General features: G+C 38.2%; 3 protein-coding genes across 3 annotated transcripts in view; 1 reads left to right on the forward strand and 2 right to left on the reverse strand.

Annotated features, from left to right (window-relative positions):
• The window catches only part of LOC139131313 (solute carrier family 13 member 1-like), a 33,295-nt gene extending 23,323 nt beyond the window's left edge, over positions 1 to 9,972 (forward strand). The window contains exons 3-14 of the mRNA XM_070697321.1: positions 962 to 1,227; positions 2,618 to 2,748; positions 3,031 to 3,118; positions 3,662 to 3,856; positions 4,818 to 4,934; positions 5,259 to 5,375; positions 6,356 to 6,460; positions 7,015 to 7,109; positions 7,581 to 7,702; positions 7,981 to 8,142; positions 8,931 to 9,068; positions 9,766 to 9,972. Of these exons, the coding sequence (XP_070553422.1) occupies positions 962 to 1,227; positions 2,618 to 2,748; positions 3,031 to 3,118; positions 3,662 to 3,856; positions 4,818 to 4,934; positions 5,259 to 5,375; positions 6,356 to 6,460; positions 7,015 to 7,109; positions 7,581 to 7,702; positions 7,981 to 8,142; positions 8,931 to 9,068; positions 9,766 to 9,906 (1,677 nt within the window). The 3' untranslated portion in view covers positions 9,907 to 9,972. The remainder of the gene's footprint in view (positions 1 to 961; positions 1,228 to 2,617; positions 2,749 to 3,030; positions 3,119 to 3,661; positions 3,857 to 4,817; positions 4,935 to 5,258; positions 5,376 to 6,355; positions 6,461 to 7,014; positions 7,110 to 7,580; positions 7,703 to 7,980; positions 8,143 to 8,930; positions 9,069 to 9,765) is intronic.
• Positions 9,973 to 13,459: 3,487 nt separating this feature from the next.
• LOC139131314 (delta-like protein 4) lies at positions 13,460 to 20,844 on the reverse strand. The gene is made up of 4 exons (XM_070697322.1): positions 20,575 to 20,844; positions 17,579 to 17,686; positions 16,916 to 16,983; positions 13,460 to 15,699 (listed from the first exon to the last, which is right to left on the reverse strand). Exons 1-4 carry the CDS (start codon positions 20,654 to 20,656, stop codon positions 15,373 to 15,375), a joined length of 585 nt encoding a protein of 194 aa, XP_070553423.1. The 5' UTR covers positions 20,657 to 20,844; the 3' UTR covers positions 13,460 to 15,372.
• Positions 20,845 to 21,349: 505 nt separating this feature from the next.
• Positions 21,350 to 26,185, reverse strand: LOC139130477 (delta-like protein 4). Its single transcript, XM_070696258.1, has 4 exons — positions 25,752 to 26,185; positions 22,581 to 22,700; positions 22,293 to 22,360; positions 21,350 to 21,931 (listed from the first exon to the last, which is right to left on the reverse strand). The coding sequence occupies exons 1-4, from the start codon at positions 25,834 to 25,836 to the stop codon at positions 21,605 to 21,607; spliced, it is 600 nt and encodes a 199-aa protein (XP_070552359.1). The 5' UTR covers positions 25,837 to 26,185; the 3' UTR covers positions 21,350 to 21,604.
• Positions 26,186 to 26,210: the final 25 nt, after the last annotated feature.

Here is a 26,210-nt window from a genome sequence, read left to right on the forward strand (position 1 = left end):
TGGGTTATTTGTTTCTCTAGTTTATTCTTGATTTTAAAAGAGAATAGTTGAAAGATCCCTTAAACAAAATTTTGGAGCAAAAGTTCAAGTCTTTCACTTTCGAGGCGCGTTCTACCTTAAGCCTAAATAGTTCTATTTCGGTGACAAAATCATGTTTCTCTTTTTTGCAATTTACAGTGTTTTATATATGAGTCAGCGTGTGTATTTATTCTTTCGGACTGTCTATCAATATGCCATCCTACGTGATTTTTACCAGTGATGCACCATATAGTGCCCACTCGCATGGCCAACTTTACCAACCCCTCTGCCTATACAGCTATATCAGACTGTGTAGTAGGCTAAAGTTGACTATTTGAGGGCGCACTGGTCTGACATATAATTAAGGCAGACTTCGGGTATGTCTGAAGATACTGTTCTCATATTCAGTACATATTCTTTCATGTTTTGATGTTACCAGTTTAAGGCCCTATGTTTTGCTTTAACTATACACGTTACTTTTAAGTCTATTTACCTTTTGTCTCGAGTGATCACAGTTTCAAATTTTGATCGTATTTCGTTATTTGGATATTTCGTGAAAGCACGATGACGTAGCAATTGATAGAAATTTCCAGCACGACGCATTGTGTACAACGTGTTGGTGTTCTTGTTGACAAATGAATTCTCAATGAACAGAGTTTAGATATAACCATAAAACAGAACATTCAACATATACATGCTGTGTTGCCAATCTACTAGCAGGCATGTCAATGTGTCAAGGGTACTAGAACAAGAAACTATATCTTGAAACAAACGAAAAATAACAGAAAATACATTTATATTAAAGCTACAGCTTACAGACTTTTATTACTCAGACATATCATTAACGAGTGTTATCATGATTAAATGTCGCGGCCGTGTCATTAATTCATGCGTTTCACGGGCAATTGTGGTAATACACGTTTTTTTGTTTCATTCTTTGTAGGAAGCAAGATGCGCTTTCGTGTTACTCTTGGTCTGCATATATTGGATGTTTGAGGTGATGCCACTTTCCATCACCTCGGTGATACCAATCTTCATGTTTCCTGCTCTTGGGGTCATGAACGCTGCAGATACTGCCTCCGCCTACCTCAGAGATCCGGTACTCTTCATATTCGGTGTGTTCGTCATAGCTGTCGCCATCGAAAAGTGGAACCTTCACGAGAGACTTGCTTTGACGTGTATTCTTGTTGTCGGTACATCATTGTCCACGTGAGTTGATACCCAATGACAGGCACAAGCAATGCACGTCTGTATCGCTGCGAGAGTTAAAGCCTCAATAACTGCGAATGTGTAATAAACCGATCTCAAAATATCCCCCGTTTTCAAACAAAATGTTTTTGTTTTCAAGAAAATGTTGGCCATCGTATGTCATGCATTCAAGTAAATAGCATCATCCTTGTTTCTTTTATGATCACGTTGTGTATGTGCATGAAATACTGCATTATTTGTACTTTTCCATGGGAGCGCCATTTTGTGAGTGTGGCACCCGTTTGTTATTTAACCTGTTAAACGCGTAGACAGGGTCCGAATCAGTGAGTAGTGACAGTTCAATACACGTCCTTCAGTTGGCACATTTACACAAACCAGCTTTGGTTTGAAAATAAAATCATGTAAATAATGCATAACATTCAGTTATTGGAGCTTTATTGGTGAATGTGCCATGCGTACATTCATGCTAACTCTCATGGGTTTGCATAGTCGCAGGTTTCAGGGTTTTGGATCCGCATAGCCTGACGTGAAGGGTCGCTTGCTAGACCATTACCTACTATCTAAAGGATAAAAACGTTCATTTCCAACATGAAGCTTTTCCGCTACTGGTTAAGTTATTTTCTTTTGTTTATGTTTTGGTGTTGTTTTTGGTTCGTTTTTTTGTTGTTGTTTTTTACTGCCGGTGAGTCATTATCAAATCCGACGTTGCATAGCTAACGAATCGCAAGTTCTACTCTTATACTAAATTGAGATGTAAATGTGTAGATTTGTACCGAGAGGCTATGGTCTTGATAACAAATCGCATCGTTATGAGCAAAAATGTCAAGTAATATGTCGGAGCCAATCACTGTCGAGCGCTCAAGGTAGTATGCGCCTCGGAAGTGAAAGACTTAAACTTTTGCTTAAATTTTCCTCAAGGAATCTTTCAACAATTCTCTTTCAAAATCGAGAATAAAAATTGAAGGTAACCGTGCAAATTTTGGTACTAGAGAAACAATTTACCCAAAATTTACCGATATTGAAATTCAAAATGGCCGCCATCCCTGTGTTAACTCTATGGAGAAAAGTGTTAACTCTATGGAGAAAAGTAAAATTTTCGATTTTCAAAAAAAACTAACTACAGACGATGAAAGTTTTTCTTACTCAAAGATCTTCAAAATGAACCCCAATAAGTGGTAGATCAGAAAAGAATTGAAAAAGTTTGAGAGTCCAAATGTCTGTCCCAGAGGCGCATTCTACCTTAGGCCTAAGCCGGTCTAAAATGGAATAGACTCTGCTATGGTATAGACACTCTTGCATAAGCTTACTCTACTTTGTGATGATTTCGTATCAAATGATTGAAAGGAAACCATTGTCTACACATTTCTGTCTGTCGTCTGTTATACCACAGAATTCTCTTCGGTTTTATGCTGACGTCGTTTGTTATATCAATGTGGATGATGAACACGGGAACCACGGCCATGTTGTTGCCGATAGCTCAGGCAATGGTAGACGAAATCGAGAAACACAAGTCTCAGGCAAGTCGCTTTCTCATCGTACTGCGCCTGGGGAAACCTACATGATGCCAAATTCTATCCGTCTCATATTAGAAACGGCATATTTACAGAAAAAAAATGTAAGAAAGGGTAATCATGAATCATGAAAATGATAAAAATTGCAGATGTGGCATGATACAATTAAGAGACAATTGTCAATGTGTGACAGATGCTGCTTTGCTAGGGACACACAGAGATGAACTATGAACAGTGATGGAAGACGAACGTTGATACATTCAAGTTTTCCATCCGTATGATTTTCAGGAAGAGGACACTAAAAACACACTGTTGGCCGAAGATGAGGGAAAAGAGACGGGAAAACCGGGAGACCAAGTGGATAAAGACAGTAAATGTGTGTAAGTAATGTACGTAAATAACCTGATTAAATCTTTGAAGCGTCGGGAATACATAATTAAGTATCATTCATCACGTGAAATGAAGCTAAATATGAGATGACCAATTTCCATCTTTTGACAGTTTTGCTTATATTTTTCACGCACACACAATCTTACTGTTATTTGTAAAATCATATTGTGTCGGTCAGTTCTGTAGAGTGGGGTTGACGACATGGTTTTACACTTCATTGCGCAGCCATGTATTATGCTGCTGAACATCCGTACCTTTCAAGCGATTTTTCAACCACTTTGGTATGTTTCGTCACGCTGCATGATCACTACAAGGCGAAAAATATCATTAGGTATCATAAATTTATCTACAAATTATGAATTGACTACGATGCAGATTGAATCATCGCGCTGCGGGACGCTGCAACAAATTTGAATGGTTTACATTAAAAAAAAAGATTAAGAAATTGATTTTGATCGATATTCTCTTTCCGACTTCAAGGTGAATCGCAAGTCATTTCGTGCATTCAAATTTTACTTTGAACCGATCAACAGAGAGAGCGATACGGGAGACGGCATTACTATCAACGTCGAAGAAGTCTGTGTAGGCAGAAGCAAAGGAGATACCGCAACGGGCCACTCTATCAGAAAGGCGTTCCAGTTAGGTATTGCCTACAGTGCAACGATGGGCGGCGTGTGCACACTTGTTGGGACACTCCAAGTAATTTTGATGGAAGAATTTCTAGACAGGTAAGTCTTTCTAAGGGATTAAATATACCAGTGAATGTAGCTGTCGCGATATAAATGTTCTACTTTGGCCGAGAAATTCACTCGACACAACACTCTTCGTCCAATCGTGATTACGAAAATCCGTAATATTGACGATGCAATAAAATGTACCTTGTAGAACAATTTATGCAGAACTAATATTTAGAAAACACTTTTATTTGAGCTCCTAATTGGTGGCTTACATAAAGAATAATTTTGAACTTCCTTGTAATTATGAAGCAGTATATTGTAGGTAAACGAGATGTTCATTTGTAACATTGGCCAATGAGAGACCAATTTGGGGACAATATGCGGACGGTGCCATTCCGATTCGCCTTCTAATTACATGAATATAAACCTTACAACGTCCATCAGAGATGAGCGATGCACGCTCGGGCTTTTCAATATCTTAGTAGTGGCAATTACACTGAGGACATTCAAGACATTATAATTTTCACGGATATGAAATATTCGAATATGGCATGTTTGTGGAGCAAGCATGCATTTTCAAAGTTTAATGTCATCGACAACTAAGTAGACTGAAAACGTTTTTTTGATGAATTCACTACCAACGAGATCAAATGGTCCGTTCCTTAATCGTTAATACGCACGTTTTTATTTTGCTGCCAAAAGTACAAATCTACGTCAAATTTTGGATCTACAATGAAGATCTGAAATGGCCACGAAAGGCATACAGACTCTGTTGCTTCACACTGAGCTTGTCGGACATATGTTGTTGCGGGACTTCCATTTCTCATTGTACATAAGGACAGCATGCTTCCTCCAGACAAGAAAGTTTTGGTTAATTCCCCACGAAATGTTCTTGTATTTTTCATTCTTACCCCGGGATGTTAATGTGCCGAACTTGTTAACATGCTACTGAAGAATTTTGATGAATGTATGCAGATTTCCTACCCATATTTCACAAAATTTTGCTTTGCAGGAGGTATGGTCCTGAAGCTATGAGCTTTACCGCTTGGGTGGCTATGGCCATACCTAATCAAGTCCTCATCGTGTTATTCGGTTGGATATGGCTGAATTGGTTGTTCATTGGTTTCAGGTATATCAAATATATATTACTCCGAGACGAAACATTGGATATCGCAATATGTGACCTAAATATCATAAAATGTATTAGAAAAAATTTAGTCTCGAAGCAATCATTATTTCATTTGCCTGAAGAATTTCTTGACGTCAATCTTAAGGAATACAGCCATCACAAAAGTGATGATGAAAACATCACATTGGCTACGAATGAAGACTAACAGTCAATAGATACCAAAACGATGTCAAATTCCAATGCATTAGGTTTTGCTCACAGAGTGCTTCGAATTCTTCATATTTGATTCCTTCTAAAGATTGATAAAATCTCTTTACACCTCAGAATCAGGGATGTGTTTGACTGGTGTAAACGTCCAAAGAAATGCCATCGAGAAGAGAAGAAAGCTTACAAACTAAAGGTGTACTTACGTGCAAAGCTGAAATCACTGGGACCAATGAAGTAAGCAGTGCCGATACTCAGTGTCTGCTTTTCTTAATGCTTTCATAACTTGTACCGTTATATTTCATTATTCAACACAGTTTGCTTTTTTCCGCCGTTCTTCGTTAAAGATGACGTGTGTTAATGTACATTTATCATTATGGCTGAAAAAAACTGGTAGGTTGTCAAATATCTGAACTGGCCATGCTGACCTACCGTAGATAACATTACAGGCGCACGAGTTGGGTTTTTTGTTTTTTGGGGTTTTTTTGTTTCGCATTATTTAATGATTTTGCAAAGTAGAATCAATACATGCAAATGTATTTACAGTAGGATATAGACATAGTTATGCAAAAACGTTTGATATGTTTATGGCACAAACGCGAATCCCTACAGAGGCAATGTGTCCCAAACGATTGAAATCCAATGCACTGTAGTAGCAATAGTAGTAGTTTTAATAGTTGCTTATATACACTTTATTACCCCTATCGGGTGTTGTAATTTCTGCGAGCTTTATAACATAACCTTTTTTTATATGTTGGGAAATTCAACATAAAGTTAAAAACATTACTGTCAAATTGGGTCGCCCAATCTTCCACAAATGAATATATTTTTAGTGTAAAACCAAACTTGGTTGTTCTCTGGGGGGTCTACGGGTAGCATCCCATAATCATGTGAGAAACTTGTGACATATCGTAGTGCCAACATGATTACTTTGCAAAATGACTTGCACGATCTCTCTTAAGTTTCTCTTTTGAATTCATACTTTTGCAAAAATGAGAATAGAGTACTTAGGATACAGGTTATAATCGATCTAATCGACATGTTAATACAAATTTTTATCTGCCCTGGGACTTAAAGTGTTATTTTAGGCTGTTCAAGATTTGAGTTAAGATTCTTAGGAGCAGAAACTATTCAATTATTCTAAAGTTTGTCATGCAGATCTATAATTTTGTACTTTGTTTTTAATCAATGTGCTATTTCTTTCAACAACACTTTAGATGGGGCGAAGGAGCTACACTGGCCGTTTTCATCATACTGATATTGCTATGGTTTTTTGCCGATCCGAAGCTATTCCCTGGATGGTTATCTCTGGATAAAAACGGGTAAGCCATCAGAATATGAATGGATTCAGTATGTCAGTATGTCAGTATGTCAGTATGTATGTATGTCAGTATGTCAGTATGTCAGTATGTCAGTATGTCAGTATGTATGTATGTATGTATGTATGTATGTATGTATGTATGTATGTATGTATGTATGTATGTATGTATGTATGTATGTATGTATGTATGTATGTATGTATGTATGTATTTACGAACGTACGAACGTACACATGGTTCGGGGATTTTATGGATGGATGGATGTGTATTTGTAAAGTATATTGTTTAAATGAATATTGTAATAGTTCATCCTAAAACATTACATTCTAAAAGCGATATACAATCCGTAGGACTCGAAGATGGAAATTAAAAAATGTGCTTCCTTAATTTGAAAACTGTTCGGGTAATTACTAACTACATGCATAACTAACACTCAGATGTAACTGTAATTCCTACAATTGCAACCGACACTCATGTCGTCATTTTCGTCACCAGGAAGATAAAACACAGGTAAATGATACAATATTTATTTGTCGTTGCTCTTTTTTTCTGAAAAGGTATGTGAGTATTACTGCTTCTTCTGTGGCAGCAGTTGTGGCACTTTTCATCATACCGGCTGACCCGAAGAAGGCATTTATGGATTTCAAAAAAGGTTTGAAAATGAACGTCACTCTATGTTCATTTATTAAGCTTCAGAAAAGAAGTCATCTTGAAAAATGTGAGACATGCCGGAATCTGTGGTTTACTGTTTCGCCCATAAATGCCGGTCTTTGACCTGTCAGAAGAAATGCTAGCAACAAACCGAACGCTGTCATAACGTTAAAGTTTGAGCAAAACTTACATGTACCTGTCTTAACTTATTACCGGGGGAAGATTGTCTTAATTTCAGTAATGCCACTGAAATGATGACAACATGACTCGAGATTGCTTACAAAAACAGATGTGCATGTGCCGAATATTTGAGCTTATAACAAAGTCTTGATGATTAAAGAAACAATATCGTCCATGTTACATCGTTTGGTTGGTTCCCCCTGCTGTTGACTCATCAACCAAGTAATCAAAATTCAGTGACCTACCGATGGTTAATATCGTGATTCAACAATTCTCTTGCACACATGCATAGATCCCACCAAGAAACTGGACTGGGAACGAGTCTTGGATCGCCAGACAATGCAGACCAAGTTCCCTTGGATGGTGCAGTTTTTGATAATGGGTTGTATGCTTGCTCTCGGAATTGCTTGCCAGGTAAATACGCATCGCAGAAAATTTTGAAACATATTCCTTATTTGGCTGATATAGTTCGTAAAGATGGCGAAGAAGCCACGAGTTGATGTTTTTTGTGCCACTTTAGCAGCTCCCTGGTCAATTCTTGCATTCTAAATTATTTTTTGCCAATATTGATTTACCACTGTCTTGTAGCTCTCGTTGTGTTTAGTCGACGTGGCTGCTTCTTTAGCGTATAGCTCTTCGCTCAATGGATATTACGAAATCTGCCTCTCATTCGATAGTTGCTTTCTTTTCAGAAATCTGGATTGTCTGTCGTGATAGCAGCGAAACTTGGCACTTTATCTCACCTAGATCCACCGCTGATGGTGTTTCTGATTACTTTGATCGTTTCCTGTATGTGTGAAGGTCTTGGTAACCCAAGTGTTGTCATGGTCATGTTGCCGATACTGTCAGAACTGGTGAGTATGGCAACATGGAAGTTTCGCTGTGCCAAAGTCAAAAATACACGAAATCAGGCGAAACATCGGACTGTCCTTTATATGGAAAGTGACACTCTTCAACCAAAGCCCACTTTCTCTGAAAAATGTGATCTTAGTATTCCACCAATGTAAATATCTCGCGTTTGTAGCCGCGAAAACTTATCGATTTCAATAAATAGGTTAATCTTGTACAAATGGTACAGCCTTGAAAGTAGTAAGCGAGATGTACAGCTTTAGAAAGTGCACCATGTCTTGTAAAGAGACGTTTCTCCAAAAGTTGAAAGGCAAATACAAGGTACCAATAAACACAAAGCTGATTAGCTCCTTGAACAAGTAGTATCTTGCCCATGCGAAATGCGGGTCTCTGGGAGAATTGATTAACTCCGACCATTGTGCGAGTTGCTTTATCCCGAGGAAATATTTGTTTATCATTAAAATGTTAAAATAAGAAGATCCGCTCGTGAAATATAAACGTCCAGGTTAAAAATGGTGCTAAAACCTTTATCTGAGGAGACCAATCTCTAAAGGAGGGGGTTAGCTTTACTAACTTTAAGTGTTCCCGCCAAAAATAGAAATGAAACCGTCACGGAAGAAAACTATCCAATGCCCTTATGTGTTTGTGACATCAGATTGCTAAGCTACGGCCATAGTATAACTTGCCTTGATCCTCAAACACCCCTTCACGAAAAACATCTGCATTTACTGTTTACACTGTCAGAGCAACAGGCGTCTCGTTTTCACATTTATCATTCAATCTCTCTTTTTAGGCAGAAAGAATGCATCTGAATCCATTGTATTTCATCGTTCCAATGGTCCTTGCCGCGTCTTATGCGTTTATGCTTCCTGTGTCGTCAGGTCCAAACATTATTGTATTTGCCTGTGGTAACCTGAGAGTTCATGACATGGTAAGTTTCTTGAACACAATAAGCTCATAAGTTAATATTTGTGACTTATGATAAACTGGTTCACCTGGTGTATTTTCTTCTTTCTCTTCTCATTGTTCGTTGAACAAAAAAGTATCAGCACCGGAAACGCAATTCGTCGAGCAATATAACGCAGAACAATAATGTTGCTTACAGATGAATTTTTGTCCAGACCTGCATTCAGTTGTCAACAATACACAATCGAACATTGCACATATACAGGTCCTGTTTACAAGTAGGACACCAGGAAAAATTGTTTTACAGAGGAGCAAAAAGAACATAAATGATGGGAAATACCTAAACAATAATGGCTTATGGGACTTCAAAAACGGCAAGACATACTTCGATGGTGACGAAGGTTCACCAGAGTCTTTACAATTGAATTGAGATAAAGTTATACATTTTAAGTCACACGATACTGAGTCATCAGAATGAGCTCATACAGTGAATTTTACAGTGATCATGTAAGTAGGGGGATTAATCATCGTAAGACAGCGTTGAAATATTATATTATAAAATACGAAAATATGAGCAAGAACAATTCCGCAAATTGTTATGTCATTTTCCGAAAGGAACAAAATGTCTTATTGATCTCAGAACTTAGCTATTAAACCGTTTTCGTGAGCATAGAACACGGTATGAAAGTTAAACTTCCTGCTGCATATTTTATTTTTTCCAGATGAAGGCTGGTTTTGTGATGAATTTGTTCTGTCTAGCCATTGTCAATCTGTCAACTCATACCCTAGGGGTATTGATATTCGATGTGCACAACTATCCTGACTGGGCGCCATCTCTCAATGCCTCTTCATCGACTCCATAGATCGAAATCTAAGGGAGCCTTCAGTAATTACAGGCGGAGTGGGCCGGGGGTCTTGAGGGAGGGTCACATTTTAGAAAACTGTCCAAGGGGGAGAATAACTTTTTGTAAACCTATGTTAGGGGGAGGGTCACTTTTGACAAAAGATGATTTTACCGCCAAACCTTTGAATGTCCATTTGATATTTCCTGAATAGGAAATTGCCGACAAAATACGTCGATTCTTTTAAATACACACACATTATCGACAAGCTTCACAAGCCAAGAAGATGCAGTGGCATCCTATATTAAACACCTCCAACAGTTAAAACTGAAGAAAGATAAGAGACAAAAACATATGGGATAGATGACAAAGTGTAAATCAAATACCAAATGTCTATAAATGCACATATATTGTTAGTTTTATGTTTTATATTGGCAAAAAAATGATCATAGTTATCTCACTAACATGTACGGTGAGTCAACATTTCGGTGAATTCCAAAATCCAATTTCTTGCAAACACATCCATTTGTAACCACTATAGTATAATCACGTACATTGATATGAATAATCAAGCATAATAAATACATAGATATACCTATTTTTGTACTGGAAAAATTATTTATAGTTTCTTCATAGACTACCATGTGTAGTCAATCAACATTTCGGTGAAATTCCAAAATCCAATTTCTTAAAAACACATCCATTGTAACCACCCTAGTCTAATCAAGTACATTAATATGAATAATCAAGAGTACATAAATACACAGATTTACCTATTTTTGTGTTCGATAGACTAACTGTATAGTAAATCAACATTTTCAATGAAATCCAAAACTCCAATTTCTTGTACATACATGCATGTTTTTCCTACTTCAAGCAAAGTACACTGCACTTAAATATATTATCAAACAGATATAGCTTGTTGTGTGGAGGAAAATTGTCAATAGTTTGCCCGATAGACTCCCATGTATTATGATTTGATATTTTTGGGTGAAGCACTTAATCAGGCACATCTTGCCGCCGTATAGTTGCGCAAAATATGGTGACCCTCCCGCAAATGCATGACCCTTCAAAAATGCTGTGTGATTAATTGCAATCCTCCCTCCCAGAACGCCAGCCTCCTCCCTGTAATTTTTGTCTGTAACTTACATAACAATTAAACTATTTGTTATGTAAATTAGCTGCAACTGTTTTCAATTATTCCTGGAGAGAATGCTGCAGTGATTAGGGAGAATGCCGGACAAGGGGAGGGTCACATTTTAGACACAAGGATGGGAGAGGGTCACATTTTACAGAACAGGTGCGCGCGGATTTCACCCGGCCCACCCCCCTGTAATTACTGAAGGCTCACTAAGGGCCTTAGAACTTATGAACTATGAACTGTCGGTACGCACAAAAAAAGTAATGGACGACTCACTTGCTTTTGTGACATATACATAAATCAAATCATGGTTAATGCGATACTTTCATAGAATAGAAGATTTTTAATGAACTATTATTCGTTACGTATACATATTAGCCTGAATAGAAGATTTTTAATGAACTATTATTCGTTATGCATACACATTAGCCTACTTTATAATACTTTGGCTGAAACCGGAAGAACCGATTTAGAATTATTGAAGCATTACGCTATTTGACTAGCTCGAATTTCTTGGGGAGATGAATTTGAGAGGAGGTACTTCGAACTCCTCGAAATCAAACAAAAATCTGAAAAAATAATGGCCTTGTATAAAGACACACGATAAATCACCACATATACAAACTCCAAATTTAATTTTGATTTACACTGCCCGGCATTCCAGAACAGAATAATATCAAACGAGTTTCTAAAATCTCCGTGTAGCTGAAAATACTTTTATCCACTGATCTAGTTTTAGCATGTAACCTATGATAGATATATTGCAGCTAATTTACATAACAAACCTATGATAGATATATATATATATCTTATTAATAAAGATCGTTTGAAGATTGAAGAAATTGGTCGAGTACGCCTTTCATTTCTCCACACTGTGTCAAGACTTTGCTGTACTCCCGCTTCTTCCTGATGACTTCAATAGTTGCAGTTGGACTGACTCTATTTCTTGGAATTCTATATATATATTATATATATATATATATATATATATATATATATATATATATATATATATATATATATATATATATGTATATATATATAGACAGGATAGGTCAAGCAGCACCAACTCTAGGACACAGGGTTCTTCACTACAAACTAAATTTTATTGTCCGACGTTTCGTGGGCTTAATCCCACTTCATCAGGGTTAAAAACTGAAATAAACGGATAACAGACTATAAGAGCATGTAAAAGGAAATAAAGGAAAGCTAAAATATTGAAACGAACTTGAAAAGCGAAACTCTAACTAGTATTTCCAGTGTTAACTGGACCTCAGACTCAACACGAGGATCTATACTGCACGTCAGAAGTTGTAACGCAAGAGTGTACTCACTTGTTGACTGTCAAGATGGAAATGACCCTGAACCAACCAGAGCAGCAGTTGAAATGCAATGAGTGATTGACACCTACAAGCTGATTTACATATATTGAATGCAATGTACATCACATGTGAAACCCTACAAACGTAAGAAATGTGCAATATGGCGTACAATACAAATAGACAAACAATGTATATATATATATATATATTTATATTCCTAGTATATATACTAAATATATATATACTAAATATATATACCATATATATACCATATATACCATATATATATATATATATATATATATATATATATATATATATATATATATATATATATATATATATATACACGCACACAAAGAGGGACCAAAAGGACATTTTTCAGCGAATAATGGATTCCTCACAGTCTATGTTACCTTTATTCCATGTATGTTTGTGTATACTTTACGTATACACATTCACTTCTCAATATTGATGTCTTGAGCAAGGTCAAATATGCTTGAAGTTGCAATCATTCATTGTCCTACATTACTGAAACCGGCTATGTCGGTGTGCTGTTAGTGTATAAAGAATACGAACACTATTTGAAGGTTGTTTTCCAGAACTTCATTTTTGGAACACCTCTGTTACATATTTTACAAATATGTTCCCTCTTCGGACAAAGTCAAGTACTGCCATATGCGTTTTGTAATAAGAAATATATACCTGTCCACCGTATAATTACACGAACTTATTGGACCCTTTTACTATCAGTGAGTAACATATATAGCACATTTACTTTTTATATCAAACTTTTAACCTTAATAAAGGGAGCAGAAGCAACATTCTTGCGTCTATCGAATTTGTTGCATTCATTTTTGTTTCAAGGTATACTGTCACCTGTTCCAATTTTGCTACAGTTACCATGGAAATAAAAACTCTAACCAATCACAGATTTTGAGCGGGTGGCCGCTTTTTTAAAACAGCGCCGTCACATGGGCATTTTGAATACCAAGGAACACCCCTTTGACCATATATGGGCATATTTAGATTACAGGTGACTGTATACCTTTAATCTTTAATGACAATACGCATTTTGTATTTTCATGCTACAATAAAAACATGAAAAAGGTTTCGTTTACAATATACATTTTTAAATAAAACAGTAATTGCAAAATATACGAATTACACCTTTCCACTTCAACAGAACGCCTGTCACATATGACTTGTTTTTTTCCTCGCTGCTTTCTGACCTTGATATTTACGCATCAGCTCTACCATTACATTTAAATTAGAAGACTTTAGGGACACCTTATCTGCTAAAAATGAGAGCTTCGAATGTTTGGCGACCTGTGTGTTTTATTTAATGGACAAATCCTATGCATCTATCCATTCGAGTAAATCAATGTATTATATATATTCCACTTACTATGTACATAAGGTTTGCATATCTGCTCTATCAATCACCGACAAAATGAAGATAGATGGGTAAAACTAGATAAGCCTGAACTATCTAGAACACTGGGCCTAACAGCTGTTGTGAAACAACGGGGTTTTCCTATAGAAAGGTCCTTCCATACTTGTATAGCTTCTGCATCCTGGTACTGTCTGTTAATTTGTAAAAGTGCCAAATTATCCAGTGTGAGCTAAACTATAAATGTATCGAAAGCGCTTTTCTGTGAACTTCAAAGCAAATATAACAGGATATTATCATATCAAACAACTTGATTTTGAGTTATTTTCGTTCAGGACTTTTGGACTAAGCAAACACATCAAAAACAAGTTCAATACAGGATATACCCTTGCCATAAACTCTGAAAAGTACTCTCTCTCTCTCTCTCTCTCTCTCTCTCTCTCTCTCTCTCTCTCTCTCTCTCTCTCTCTCTCTCTCTCTCTCTCTCTCTCTCTCTCTCTCTCTCTCTCTCTCTCTCTCTCTCATATACACATTATGTATCCACATCAATGTACACGTTAAATAATCCGTCTGGTGTGCAAAGAGCGACGAAAGCTAGTAGGAAAACACACTTAGAATTATTTACATCACTACGGAATATACTAGACCGGTGTACATAAGTACATTACTTGAAGGGAAATGTCAATACTAAGATAATTTCAAAATACAAAAACAGTTTGTCGGATATAGTAGTCCATCGCTATCCTTCAAGACTGACAGTGTTGTCTCTCTTCAAACTAAATCCTTGATTGTGAGAAAGTTCTTCAGTCGTCAATATCTTTGACCTATCAATAACAATCACTTTCGAACTTTCCAAGCAATTTAACATAAACTCTGGCGATCAAAGATTAGGATAGCTATACTGTACATTCCTCCATTTTACTTCTGTATTCTGAATGTACCTTAAACGATGTGAAACTAGACAGATTAAATAGTAGTACTTCATGTATACATTTAATTTACCTTTTTTCCAATTATTATACTGCTATTTTACCAGTACTAGTTATATATATTTACTGGGTTGTAGCCTAGGGGCCGCTCAAGATTAAGTCATGTTGTTTTGAAATTTTCAACTGATCTTCTATCTTCTTTTTTCTAGATTAAAATCAAATGTTTCTGGACATTTTACAAAGCTTCGTTGCATCGAGCATATAAATAAACTTTAGCCCTTTAGCCCTTTTTCTTGGCTGATTTAGGTTTTACGTTGGCACGGCAGACATTTTCAACTACCTAACAGTATGTATGTGCTATGGCATGTCTTTCTGTGTTAAAGGCAAGAAAGGTGATTATGCGTGACCATGGGTTGTAAGATCAATGCTTTCTGTTACACTTAATGCTGTTTACGAATTCAACATGCTCCATACTACTTGGGTATGATAAAGAAACTATGCAAGCTTTCACGGGGCATAAATTGTGACAATGGACTTCTATAGGCTGTAATAGCTATTCGGCAGAAAGGCTTACTGATGAAATTCTCGTTATTTCATGAAGTCAAATCAGAAACTCTTCAAACTGACGACGTGTCTAAACTCCTCGACTCATTCTCTGTGTGTCTCGTTGACAGCTGCGGATCTCGATGACGTCACTTGCTTTTAAAACCTGATCAAACATGTCGGTCCATAATACTGCGCGCGACACCTACAGATGCGGTGATCGTTGTCGAGGTAACACGTGCCACTGTTGTGGCAGTGGTTACTGGGGCAAGGCACAAGATCACAGGTTTGGTAGGAGCACTGGCAACTTTCACCGAAAAAGCCTTGCCTGCACAGACAAACGTGTTGTCCAGACGGCTTATGGGTCCTGCAAACCCCATCGTGCTGGCAATGGTTGTCCGCTTCAAGGCACTGACTGAACTCGCATGATGTTCCGTATTTATGGGCGAGACACTCACAGTAAGGCGTGTAGGTCCTGTCTCGTACCTGTTCAAAAATGAAACACAGTTTCAAGCAATTCAGTGTAAAGTTCATGGCCTTCTAGAACGATGTACCCAGAAGAGCATACGAGTGATAAATGTTTGATCGCTAGATTAAAACACATCCCGCATCCCCATGAGTTTCAATAATTAAAATGAAATGAAAATCTTCCTCGAATTATTTTCAAGAGGCAAATGTAATATATGTTTTCGTTGTCAAATTCTTTGCCTTACGCTCCGTGGTCACACTATTGGGAAACAATAAACACGCGAGCGAGTTTTCAGCGGTGTTTATTCATGCACGATTCCAGAGACGTTTTCTGTTGCAAGTTACACTGACCCCGTTATGGTATTTATTACATGCCTGAGCCTCATATTCCGAACTTCGCGCGCCCAAGATTTTCGATGGGAATTTGTTGGTGACGTAGCTGGCCACACTGTCATCATTTGACTGAAAATGACCAAGAACTACTTGAGTTTGGCAACTTCTGAATAAAAAAATGTGATCGCATTACATGTTTTACTTATAAAATCCTGTTTTCACAAGATTGTGCAAGAAAAGTCGATAGCCTGCACAACAGTGATTGAAATGTATTCATGCAACATTGGAAATTCTTCTTAAATTTTACGGAGCATATTAGTGTCATTTGCATATGAAACCAAAGATTTTAATATAAAAATAATTAAGAAGAATTATGTTAAAAGCAATATTGCCCAAAAAATGGGCTATATACCCTCAAAGCAGGAGACCATTGGCCCTCGCGATGTCGTGCAAATGGTCACTTTCCCTTTTGCTCATTGTCCTTTTTTGAGCGATATGTTTTTACCTATATGCAATACAAAATAAGCTGTTGTTGGGAATCGCCGTACCCCCTTTGTTCGCAGTATTTTCGTGGCTTCTCGCGAAGTACAACAGGCCGCATTGACCACAGAGACTCCTGTGTCTAAACATTGACTGGCAACGTTTGTTCAAACACATCAAATGGTATAGCGAATGTCACAAGAGGGGGTTGTTGTTAGCGGTGGTAATGTTGGCTCGCTTTTCCTACCCCGGGCTAATAGTATAGTAAGTGCGCTGATATGAACCAGAAAGTCGTGATTTATTACAGTTGAAAGAAATACAAACAGTGGGGTCAAATGTAGGGTACAACTGACTTGCCGAGAAAACGAGTATAAACAAAGATAAACCACAAAGATAAACAGATAAAAGCAGTTTACATTACCTGACATAACCCCTCGTTATAACAAGTGACGTCGGCGCATGGGTCATAGGTCAACGAACAGTCATTTGCTGAAAACGTAAACAACGGGTAAATGTTCTGTTCATAGTATTTTGAGCTTGTGGGTCATGAATCTTGTTTATATATGATGTAGCATGAAAATGTAAAGACGCTCATTTTCGACAAGCCCACACAAGCCAAACGTCTGCTTGCTTCGGTACAAACAAACGCAATGTGTTTTGACTTCGAACAGGTTGCTGAAGTTGAAGGTCATATCTTTAACCTAAAAGTTATCATCGGATAATATTCGTGCTCTTCATATGTTGTGCCCGACCTGATTCATTTTTGAAAAGTAGACCCTATAAGTGTCATGACAAACATGATCAAATAACGGGAAAAATACAATGTCCATTAACAAAAACATCAAACCATTACTATCCCCAGGCTAAGGCTTGAAAAATGAAAAGTATCCAAAAATCAGACAGACATCGAGCACAGGAACCGTCGTTAAGCGAAGTATCTAGCTATCTTAAGGGTCATATTTATCGCTAGCTTTTTTGGTTTGTTTGTTTGTGTTTTTTGGTTGTTGTTTTGTTTGTGTTTGTGCTAAGCTTTGTTTATTTTTGTTTGTTTTTTGTTTCGTTTTGTTTTTAATTCGTTACCTACCGTAATACCCTGGTTTACAAATGCAGTGATAACCACTGTTGAGACTATCTATACAGGTCGCACCGTTTTGACAAGGGCTGGAGTCGCACGCCCGACTCATGTCATCGCCTGAAATGAAGCAGAATAAGCAGAAGTCAGTGACAGAAAATTGTTCGGTAATACTTTGACTTCGAACCCTGCAACGTAGCATGATCCTTTAAAGTGTATGACTGAATTTTTTGCTCAAACTTTCCTCGATGAATATTTCAATCTTTCTCTTACCAAATCAAGAATAAAATCGATGGTCACTGAGCAAAGTTGGGAAGTAGAGACATTAAGTATCTAACATTTACCGATATTTGCAATTCAAAATGGACGCCCTCCCTGCTTGATTTTCAAAAAACTAAGACGTTGAACATTTTTCTTACTCCAAGAGCTTTAAATGAAGTACCAACAATTAGTAGACCAGAAAAGTAGTGTAAAAAATTGAGCATCCGAATGTCTGTCGGCGAGTCGCATTCTACCTTAAGTAAAGTCAATCCCTATTTACTTAGAGTAAAAAGTCAAAGTAGGCGACCCATACCCGGACGTACCCATTTTATACACTAATGTTTTGATTAAGCGATAAAGCACACCCAGCGATTGTATACCACGAGATTTTGACCAGTTCACGACATATAGCCTATGTACGAGCAATAGCGAGTGTATAAATGAGGTGAACTGGTCAAAATCGAGTGGTATACCGTCGCTGGGTGTGATTTATTGCTATTATATCATAACAGTATATTTAAATTCTGGCGTGCAAGGTCATAAACGGATTTTTGCTCCAGTTGAGAGCTCGCGAGCATGCCAGCCGTGGTATATCGCCAATATACCACGGTTCTTTTCGCGTCTCGACCAATCAGATCGCTGTATGCACCATCAATATACTGGTATAATATAATACTGTATATTGTATTGCTTTTTTAACAATGCATAATATTCTGCATACGATCAGAATTCTCGAATTCTCAGTATGAAATGTTCATTGTCATGGTGACTATCGCCGACACTTTAGCATGGATACGCAAAAGAACTCACTGATCGGTGTGCGGCTATATGCAGTAAACGCCAAATGTATAGTGTTTGAATTGGGGAAGGTGAGGGCGCTGCTCTATCAGTTTTCCATCATACTTGGCTGAAATAAATACAGGGTGTCACTGAACTGTACTCTGTGTGCGTTGTCAGTTTACGACAAACATTAAGTACTTTTTACTCGGCGTAATGTAATGTAATGTATTGTGGTGCAATGTGATGTGATGTGACATGATGTGATTTAATATGATGTGGAATATAATATGCATTAGAAGCCCTTATTGAAATTAGTAACATGATGAATACAACAATTTCTGCGAAAAGAACGCTAAAACACTGCTTAAAATATATTGATGCAATAAGTACAAGGATGCCAAAAGTGGCATAAATTTGGCTCGGCTACCCAGTTACTGCTGCCGTGGAAAGCAAAGCGATGGGGCCGGTCAAGTCTTAATCCAAATCTGTGCAGAACGTTACGCGTACGGAACGCGTAGCCACTCTACGTTACGTTCTAGCTACGGATGCAATCTTAAACCTCTCTATTAATTAAACGCTACCCCTCAACGATGGAGGTCACGACTCTGAAACAGTCCTGCTCCAGCCCTTATAGAACGACGCTTTCCTCACACGCGTACGTTGATTTGAGGGACACGTTGAAACAGATGGCTAATGTCTCCGTTGTCTTGGGTTTACAAGCAGGGAGAGGGCCTTGTCCCTGCGAGTAACAGTTTACAAATCCAGACTCAACAAGTGAAACAACAACACCATAATTTTAAAAAGTATACCCTAAAAGTACCGAATTACAGACGGCAAAAGAATGTGTTAGTTCGGGGGCTCATACTCTGTGGTACAAAGGTTCTAATCTGCCCGCTAATTTATGGCGAACGGCCAATGATTTTATTAGCCAATATAACCATATTTTATCTCGGGGAGTGCCTCGAATGATACGATTCGTTTGTTACGTGTCTGTGAACCTTATATCCTCCCTTCACAAACTTCAAAAGAGTGACAAACAACATGTCAATAACGCCATAGCTATATTCTGCTACAAAACATAATATCAAAATATATCCATGCCTATGCGATATTGTTTCGTACGTTATTGCAGCCTGGGTATTTTAGCTCTTTATATGCGTCATATCTCTCTCTCTCTCTCTCTCTCTCTCTCTCTCTCTCTCTCTCTCTCCTCTCTCTCTCTCTCTCTCTCTCTCTCTCTCTCTCTCTCTCTCTCTCTCTCTCTCTCTCTCTCTCTCTCTCGGAAAGCGTTGAACGTGCCATGTGCGGTAAACATAGGACTGTTTCTTATCCATTCGATACGCCGGGGGTGTGTTTTGTTTAGAAGGTCGAAACCGTTGGACAAAATGTTTATTCGTGAAGAGAAAAATAATGTATGGACTCTTTACAACTGTGAACTCTTGAAAATAATTAGAATGTAAATATTGTCTTCTATGAACAGAGAATAACACACTGGTTTACGAACTAGATTGGTACAGAGTACAATCCCTGGACCGAACGTCTAACTGTTACAGCCTGGTAAATATTAACGTTTAGCATTATTCTCAAATCCTGTCGCTTTATCAGACGAAATATGGGGTCGGTATTTGAGTGGTCATCTGTACCATGCACTGAGATACCCGAGAATGACGATAGCTAACAAAACCAAACATTGTGTACGTTAAATTATTCCCGCTATTTGAGGGTACTTATATCCTGTGCCCCACCTCGGCCGCAGATGTTGGTCACTAGTGGCCACTCATGTCACAGAAACACCTATAGGCCTATATAGGATATGTACTTGGAATGTACTGCAGTTGTTGGCATTAACAGCTTTCATAACAGCTCTCTTTTTGGCGGCTTATAGAAATGTGCACTTCAGTCTACTGTTCTCAGTAATTAAACATGTTCTGCGAACGACGTGTCACAGGGTAACTGAACGAACTTACCTGTGTAGTTTGCTCCTACTGCGTGAAAACTAAGCCATAATACGCCGACGGCGAGACACAGTAAACCGGGTGTGGTAAACATTGAAGGCGTCTTACATCAACAGAAATCAGTTACAATACTATAAATGTGTCCTGATCCGAGAATCGTTGATGAGGAATCCTATTTCGTAATTACGTGTCTAAAATCTGTAATTTTTACGTTCCGGGGGCGAGCGGGTCTCAGCAGTTCAATCATTGGGTGGCAGGTAGTCATCAGCTCGGATATCGACTCAATTCGGAATCTGAGGCGAACCTAATCGAGAACTTTTGGTGACAATGTTTGTCTCCTGAAGCGCAGTGGGCGTCCCCGTTTGCATGCCAATAGATAAGAATGTTATTGTAGTAACTCGCTAATTGTCTTGGTGTGGGTTTATTTTTAACTTTACCTCTCTTAAATTGCTATAATTATCAAAGATATTGCGAATTACATCATTTTATTCGAAAGAATGTAAGTTTGGTATGTTTGTTCTACCATCGATAACTCTGGACTCGTCGAAGCTGCGAACAAACCACAACGTACGTACAGGGAAATTTGCGATTATTGTCATTTATATTTACGTAATAATATTTACAATAAAGGAGCATTAAACATTTCAAATTAATCTGCAGCATATGTATGCTGTATTCAAAACTTGTTTCCTCTCTCTCTCTCTCTCTCTCTCTCTCTCTCTCTCTCTCTCTCTCTCTCTCTCTCTCTCTCTCTCTCTCTCTCTCTCTCTCTCTCTTCTCTCTCTCTCTCTCTCTCTCTCCCCACCCCCGCGCGTAGCAGAGCGATACTCTAACAAATGCAAATTATATTATTATTAATGGTGTGATGCAGGAAAGACCAAAATTCAACTTTTCGGAAACGACGAGTTTCTGAATATAAACTTAATTCCAATCCACTTGGAAAGTCCCGTCTTAGACTCCTAGGTTGCTTTGAAAGTCTTGAATTTGTTTATGAAACCAGTACTATTGGAAGACTGAATTATACAGCTAGTGGCACTTCAGATTAGAATCTGACTCCGCATCTTGGTCCGTAATATTGCGCGCGGCATCTACAGATGGGATGACCGCCGTCCAGGTAACATGTGCCACTGTTGCTGCAATGGTTGCTTGGACAAGGCACAAGATCACAGGTTTCGTAGGAACACTGGCAGCTTTCACCGAAATAGCCCCCTCGGCAGAGGCACACGTGTAAATTGTTCGGTACGTGGGTTCTGCACACTCCGTCATGCCGACAGTGGTTGTTCGATTCAAGACATTCGGTAAACTCACACGATGTTCCGTACGTACGGGCAACACACTCACAGTACGCTGTGTACGTTCTGTCTCGTATCTGTAAACAGGCATTTTCAAAAAAAGGAGAATTATCAACAAATAATGACAGACGTTGCACTGATTGGGATGAGAGCAATTCTTCAATCTGTATTGAAATATTACATTTCCAATAAGACTCGAAGAATTGCGGTATTTCCCATGCATTTTTCGAACGGTGTGCATTTGTTTCTTTGACCTTGGGGTCAAATTCAAATGTGTCTCTCACCTGTAAATTGCAACAATCTCAAATGGAAATGTTTCTGGAGCATATTTCTAGCAACGCGAGCTAACTTTGGTGCCCTACGCAGATTAAAAAACTTTGCGTTCCGCATGGACACCCAAAAACGTTGAATGGCAAATCAAAACATTACATATCCTACCTGACAAATCCCGCCGTTGTGACATACGTGATTAGCGCAGGGGTTATAGGTCAGCGAACAGTCATTAGCTGAAAAACAGGAATCAAAATGAAAAGAAGTAAATTTATCATTGTACTGGAAGTTAGTTTTAAATCGTAATGATTTATGACCGTCTAGGAATGCTTATAATTATAGCAATATGATTTATGAATCGTGATCGACATCCGTAGGGTATAAACAGGGATTTATCAACATAAAAATCACCGATTCATCAGGCTGCTATTTATGGTTGTATAAAGTGTCACATACCGTAAAATCCAGGTGGACAAATGCAATGGTAACCACTGAGGGAACTATCTATGCACGTCGCACCGTTCTGGCACGGTTGGGAGTGACACCCCCGGGTATGCTCCTCGACCAAGCCCTCTCCTGAAAGAACAACGGATATGACGTGGCTAATGGTATCAGCTCAATGAAACGTCCTTACAAGAATCATTAGACTCAATGGTCGTAACTCTCTGAACCACAGAGGGCCATAATGGATGTGAGCCTCTAATTATAGAGGACGACCATGCATGTGACATCCTAAATTGTAGAGGACCACAATAGTTGTAGCTAAAAGTAACTTTGAAAGTGGAGAAACTATTCATCCAATCAAACAGGGAAAATATTGATTCTTTAATCAATTGCGGCAACAATATCGAATCGGAAGACGTCTTGTTATGACATCATATGTGAGGCCGATAGCCCTCTTGTCCGCCTTGTGATTTGTCATTCATTGTATGTTACCGGAACACATATATTGCCTTCTATCATATAATCTCTGCCTTTTGTGTAAACAAACCCACAATTACAAAATCTGTAACATTTATATAAGGTGCTATTCTGGTCTTCGATTTTTAATAGAAATATAAAACCAGAGAAAAGAAGTGAAAAACGGAATTCTTTTGAAGTTTGTTCAGCTGTTCTATCACAGCAACTTCTGCAAGTCAGGTGAAAACGTGTTTATTCTCGTCCTGTTTCGGTAATTTCCTGCTCTGTGCGCGGAGTGCAGTGCTCGATGCAGTATCGCAGGGCAGCAGAACAGTATATGAATAGAAATAAAAACACACCAAGTATCCCATGCATGAAGCTCGAGTAAGACATCTCTTGTGTACTTGATATGTTTTTTAATAAATGTATGTTTACATATTATATGTAAACGGACATAAGTCTACAGATGTCTCCGTAGAAAATTAGACAAGGCAGAGCTTTAACATAAAGTTCTTCAGCTACAAAGTTATGATATGTGTTTCTAAAGTTTCTTGCGTCTCTTCAGACATTCTGTGTTATCTATGACATTTCAAGGCCAAACAAGATATGCAATTCAAATACACTAACATGTCCTTTTCCTTTCTATCGAGTACGTCGCAACGACACGCTTTTGTAGACTTGCAACTAAAGTCCTGTTGGTGACGGCATCTGCGTTCGTTTGGTCGTCATTTGTATTTTTTGTGTATGGATGGTTTTACTTGAAGTCATTTTTGACCGTGTAAAACTGAGTATGGAAAAGAAAATACGGCGACGACTGTGAAAGTCGTGGTGTATATTATCTCAAGTGCACGATTAAATTTGATTAGTCACAACATAAGGGCTGCTTATTTTTAGTGCAAAAGTAATACAGTAATACCTCTGTCCTCCAAAACCAACTCTGACCGTACATCGTGTCGATCAAGGCAGACGACATGATGCCTGCAGAGATGCGGAGAGAGACTTTGACAAGTGGAAGTAGCAAATTTCGGTGACAATACGGTACTTTTGGCGTACGTCTGTCGTTATCGGAAGACAGCGTGGCTAATATGTGTAAAATGCGCCAATGGCGTGTTTCAGACACGAAAGTGATGATGACATCATTAATTTTTATCTATTTTATAAAAAATTGCCAATCGGTCACGTGGTCACATTGGAGCCTTATTCAGCAAGTGTACCTGACATGCTGTAAATTCAAAAAGAAAAAATCAAAGAGATTAGTTTGTGGAACTAAAGTACATGTGTTCAAGATCTGTCGGTCACAATATGATATATCGACATATCAGTATACATAAGGTAGAAAATTAGAGTCAATATAAAAATAGGAAATTATGTTATTGTTGAAATACTGATGTATCTGTTTCTATTTTTCAACTAGATACATCGTTTGACCGCGCCACGCCATACATTTGTCTGAAGATTGCAAGATCAATGAAACTCAAGAAATATGTTATTTTGCACCAGAAGTAATTTATGTTCATACACCCAACCTGAGATAAAAAATTATTCATTTATCCATTCACTTAATAACCGTCTTTTTGTGTATGTCATTTTATAATTACTCTCACTTAAATAAGGTGGAGCAGTATACTTTCAATCGCTGCAGGATTTACATCACAGGGTTTACGATTGGCATTATTATAATTTCTATCAAGGTAAACAGATTGTTTCACTTCCTCAAGGCTTACCCTGTCAACACTTTATGATATATAGTACTTAATAATTGGGATATTTTATTACCACTTGCTGATAGCCATGTATATAGCGTGTTCGTCACTCTCGGTCATGCTTATTTTAGGTTTGTTTGTTGTTGTTGTGTTGTTGTTTTATTTTGGGGGGTCGGTTTTTGGTTTTTAGGGTTTTTTTGTTGGCTATTTGGTAGGGCGTTGGTAGGCGTTTTGTTCTTTTTTTTCGGAGGCGCTAAGTTGCAAGGGGTTCAAAGTAGTAATGTTGAATTTCACCTCATTTTTAACCATCCTCCCCACCCCCCAACAAAGATCTATCGGTGGATCCGAAACTTACGATGAGCTTAGCGCTGACATGCAAAGAGTGAAGGAAACATATTCAAGACGAAGCTCACTATAAAGCTTATGGAGTAAATAAAGTTTTCGGGAATTTTATTTTCCCTATAGAGAATTTCGGCCATTTTGAATTTCAAATATCGGTAATAAAATATAAGGTTATTTGTTTCTCTAAAGTTAAAATTTGTACGGTGACCCCCCCCCCCCTTCGATTTCTATTCTTTATTTTAAAAGAAAATGGTTGAAAGTTTGCTTGAGAGAAGTTTGAGCAAAATTTTGCCTTTCATTTCTGAGACTAGAACTATACCTTCAAATAGATTTTAATACCATTGAGCTGATTTGTGACCCGAATAGCGCCGAGTCCAGGCTAGGTTCACAAGCAACGCTGTCCCTTTGTAAATCATTCGACACAACCAGCGTCCAGATCTACTTTGCACAGCCCGGTTACGACAATAGCATGCGCACAAAAACGTTGGACACGTACAGTTTTCGGGTACAATCAGCATTAGCCGTTCGAGTGTCACTCTAGTGGCACTGACACTCCATCAAGATATGACTACACGCACCATGGTAATTGTGTAATTATACTGTGTTTGCTCGAAATGCAGCTGAAAATAATAATTTTTTTCTTTCTCTATATGGCAAGAGGTAGCAGCTTGGTATGACTTACCTGGGTCAATATTAGCAGACGACTTTAGGGCTGAAAGACAAATTATCCCGATGACGAAAATTCGGGGATCCAATATAGGTAACATTTATGACGTAATGCAGAGACAGGTCAGACGTTTGTATATTGTAGATACCTCTGTTCGAAATAGGGTTCCACTTACGTAGCTTTCTTTAAATTCTCCCGGTAAAGTTTGCGTCAAAGACAAACAAACACGATGACTGATTAGAAAGGCGTTGAGTGTTTTGGGAGGAACTTGAGAAACCCAGCCGGCCAAATTGAAGCCTCGAGGACGAGAATGCTGCATGCGTTTTGCAATGTTTACCTGCTCTAAGTGGGTGCACGTCGGTATGCACGATAAGGATGTCATTATACAGCCTCGCTAATTCGTCCGTGACTGTTAGAACCATCACCTCCGGATTTATTTTCAACCTATCCAGCTAGCGACCAGCGCCAGTTGGT

The sequence above is a fragment of the Ptychodera flava genome, chromosome 4 (assembly GCF_041260155.1).
Source record: "Ptychodera flava strain L36383 chromosome 4, AS_Pfla_20210202, whole genome shotgun sequence".
NCBI lineage: Eukaryota > Metazoa > Hemichordata > Enteropneusta > Ptychoderidae > Ptychodera > Ptychodera flava.